The sequence below is a fragment of the Vombatus ursinus genome, unplaced genomic scaffold, assembly GCF_900497805.2.
Source record: "Vombatus ursinus unplaced genomic scaffold, bare-nosed wombat genome assembly UNPS02014900.1, whole genome shotgun sequence".
In the NCBI taxonomy this organism is placed as follows: Eukaryota; Metazoa; Chordata; class Mammalia; order Diprotodontia; family Vombatidae; genus Vombatus; species Vombatus ursinus.
The window spans coordinates 242,602-246,363 of NW_020954678.1; the positions used below are offsets into that span (position 1 = coordinate 242,602).

Below are 3,762 nucleotides of genomic sequence, written 5' to 3' on the forward strand. Positions count from 1 at the left end.
CCAAGTAGTTTTGATGATTGCTACTTTATAATACAATTTAAGATCTGGTATGGCTAGACCACCTTACTTTGCATTTCTTTTCATTCATTCCCTTAACATTTCTGGACCTTTTGTTCTTCCAGATGAATTTTGTTGTTTTTTCTAGCTCTATAAAATAATTTTTTGGTAGTTTGATTGGTATGGTACTAGCAATACTTTTATATAAATGGTTGATGTGTGCAAACACTGCTGCATTTAAATGGTTTTCAAATTTGGTTTGGGGGTTTTATAAGACTATTTTTTCCAATTATCATAGTGAGAAACTCAACTTCAGACTTTTCATTTTCCTGTCTAGAAATGTGGTATGGTGTGTTCCTGTGGGCACTGGTGTCTTCTCTCTCCTTCCATGTCCCTGCTGGATTATTGGCCCTGTTCACCCTCAGGCATCACAAATATGGTAGGTTCATGTCTGTAAGCATCCTGTTGATGGGCATCGTGGGACCAATTACTGCTGGAATCTTGACAAGTATGTTAGACATTAAAAAATATTAGTTGAACAAGTTTTATATGTCTAATCAACTAACTTTAAGGATCATTTTAGAAACTTGCTTGAGTGGGACTAACAAATAAGAATAAAATTTAAAGAGATTCCCTGATTTGACCTCTTACTTCCTGTTACCTGGCTTAGATTTTGTCTTTGCACTGCAGAGGACTTTTTCTGAAAGTTCCCCGCCCAACACACACACACTCCCACCTCCCAACTTGTGAATTAAAGCCTTTTGGAAAGGAAAATAATATTTTAATGGAAGTCATCACTTCTTTCTACTACAGTTAGCTACTGTTTCTGTATTACTTGCCTACTGGCATTGGGGAAGGGCATAAGCATTTATATCGTGCCTGCTATGTCCAAAGCCCAGGGCTAAATGCTTTTTACAATTATTATCTCTTTTGATCCTCACAATAACCCTAGGAGGTAGGCACTGTTATCCCCATTTTACAGTTGAAGAAAATGAGGCAGAGGTTAAGTGACTTGCCTAGAGACACATAACTAGTGAAGTGCCTGGGATTGGATTTAAACACAAACCTTCCTGACTCCAGGCCCAGGGCCCTGTCCACTGTGCCACTAATTCTCTACTCTGTGCATTGCACAGTAATTGATTACTTCTACAAGTTGTCCTGTTGCTGAAGGAATTTTTTTTTCACATTCTTTTTTTTTTAGGCAATTGAGGTTAAGTGACTTGCCCAGGGTCACACAGCTAGTAAGTGTCAAGTGTTTGGTCTGAGGCAGGATTTGAACTCAGGTCCTCCTGACTTCAGGGCCGGTACTGTATCCACTGAGCCACCCAGCTGCCCCCCGCTGAAGGAAATTTTAAGATGGGAAGGCTAATCACAAAGTCAAGAACTCTTCACATAATTATTCGCACAAAGATTTTTGTTTCTGGCATTGTTGGGTGTTTTTGGTTTTGTATTTATAGGAGTTTCTTAGGAAATAGAGTTTCGTTAGGGATATTCATCTTTTAAATTTACTTGTTATTTGTGAATATTCCTTTTAAAAGGCAGCCTGTTGAAATGGAAGGATTCTGGGCTTATGTGCCAGAAGACACTGATCCAAGTCTCATCTCTATCCTTTCGTAGCTGTATGACCTTGGGCAGGCTACTTAACATGTCAAAGCATCAGTATCCTTATCTTTAAAATAGCTGTATTGATTTGCCTCTCACAGTATTTCTGTGAGGATCAGATGAGATAATGTATGTGAGAGCCTATTGAAATGGTAAGTACCCTGGATTTGTGAGTCAGTAGGACTGCCACGGTGATGAGAATGCTGGATTGGGAGCTGGGCAGACTTGGGTGGAATTCTGTTTCTGACATGGAGGCGTTGGCGCTGGGGCCTGGGACCCCTCTGGGCTGCAGCTGTCTCATCTTTTAATGAGGACTCAGACTGCTTGACTTCTCAGGTGCCTTCCAGTTCTAAATCTGTGATCCAGGGCTCCTGACACAGGACTGATAATAAATTGAATTTATGGACCTATGGCACAAATTTAACTTCCCAAGCAACATAAGGCCTTGGCCAGTCTTTTCCCTCCTTCACCAGAAACAACCTAGCCATGGTCAGTGGGGTGTCCTTTTCTTTTATGAATCTCCAAACAATGAATGAATTTCTTGTGGTAGTTATGCCTATGCCAGGCCCCTGAAGACTCATGTTATGTCAAAGGGGCCTAAGCTGGTTGGTCTCCTCCCCTCCATATCATGAATGTTTGATTCTCTATTGCCTAGGGAACAAAGATCCCCAGTTAGGGATTCCAGAGGCTTGAATCTGTTTCCAACTTATTTTTCTAACCTCATAGGGAAACTTAAGGTCTTTGGATTGGAAGGCACCCCAAAGGTCGTCTGGCCTAACACCTTTCTTGATATATGATTCTCCTATATAGCATCTCCCAAGTACTTACAAACTTCCTTTCATCACTAAGCCCATATTGAACTTCTGTCTTCTGCTTTTTTATAATAGTTATTGACTATACTATTCATCTTAACACTTAATCATATAATTGAATGGTTTCATGTGAGTTTGTGCCATTATTTTAGCTAGATTATAAGTTGTGAGCAGAAGCCATGATTTATATTTGTAGAGTGCTTTGCACGTAGTAGATAATCATAGCTATTTTACGAATAAACAACCTGGGGCCAGGGCAATCCTAGCTCTGTGAGCCCTGAATCCTGTTTTGGTGTTTAATGGGAATTAGGAAGAATCTTGGATCCATCTCCCTTTAACAGGAGATGGTTAATGAAAAGAAAACTGCATAAATCAAGGAAGCCTGAAACCTGTTTGTCTGCAGCAGCTCCATGTGAGTGGAGATTATCTTGCATTCTTCAGGATGTTGCAAGGATTAATGGAAAAATAAAAGTGGGGAGGAGAGAAACCATCCTGTCTTCAATAAAATTTTCTAGGCTTCTGCCCAGGAGGCCTAGAAATACTTGCTAAGCCAAGCAGAGGTCATTCCTGTACCTCTGGCTGGAGGCCATGGACAGGACTTTGTTGGTTCCTTCCAGAAAGATTGACTAAATCACAGCAAAATCTAGTTTCAAGAAGCTGCTTCTAAAAATCTTATACAAAAGTTAGTGATTTGTAAACCATGTGCATAATAGTCAAAACCTTGCTGACCAGATAGGGGAAGGAATAGGGAAGAAAGGCCATCTTTACAAAATTTACTCTTTCATATGCAAAAAAAATTAAAATCTGAATTATAATTATAGTGGAATCTCAGATCCTGTTCTCTCCATCTTGCATTAACCTTTTCGCCCCCGTCTTGCATTTTTAAACAGGTGCAGCCATCGCTGGAGTGTACCGAGCTGCAGGCAAAGAAATGATCCCTTTTGAAGCCCTCACCCTCGGTGTTGGCCAGACATTTTGTGTAGTAGTGGTTTCCTTTTTACGAATTTTAGCAACTCTATAGCATCTGCTTACAGACTATGATAGAGTGATAGATCATGAAGAGAAGATTTCAGAGTATTTATTGAGGAAGGGCATTGCTAAAAGGGGTAATTTATTTAAAGTTTTTCAAATGGAAACAGCTTGAACAAGAATGTGTGAAGGCCTGCTGTCTTGATCCCTTCTTCAATTTGAAGACAGAGCTCCATGAGCCAAAGACCTTTTTGGTGATTTCCAGATTTCTTATTAAAAAAAATCGTAGGGTTCATAAGCTTTGTTCTTCAAAGAAATGTCACCGTTTGAGCTCTTTTGTAATTGTACACAAACCTGCACAGCAGTGCATTTGGGTTGGTCA

General features: G+C 40.0%; 1 protein-coding gene across 3 annotated transcripts in view; it reads left to right on the forward strand.

The window, feature by feature from the left end:
* Nucleotides 1-3,756, forward strand: part of TMEM170A (transmembrane protein 170A) — a 17,559-nt gene extending 13,803 nt beyond the window's left edge. For 2 of the 3 annotated variants that reach the window (XM_027843255.1, XM_027843257.1), the window contains exons 2-3: nt 335-505; nt 3,302-3,756. In XM_027843255.1, coding sequence (XP_027699056.1) covers nt 335-505; nt 3,302-3,432 — 302 coding nt within the window. In that variant the 3' untranslated portion in view covers nt 3,433-3,756. The remainder of the gene's footprint in view (nt 1-334; nt 506-3,301) is intronic. The other variant, XM_027843256.1, reaches the window with a different exon arrangement.
* Nucleotides 3,757-3,762: the final 6 nt, after the last annotated feature.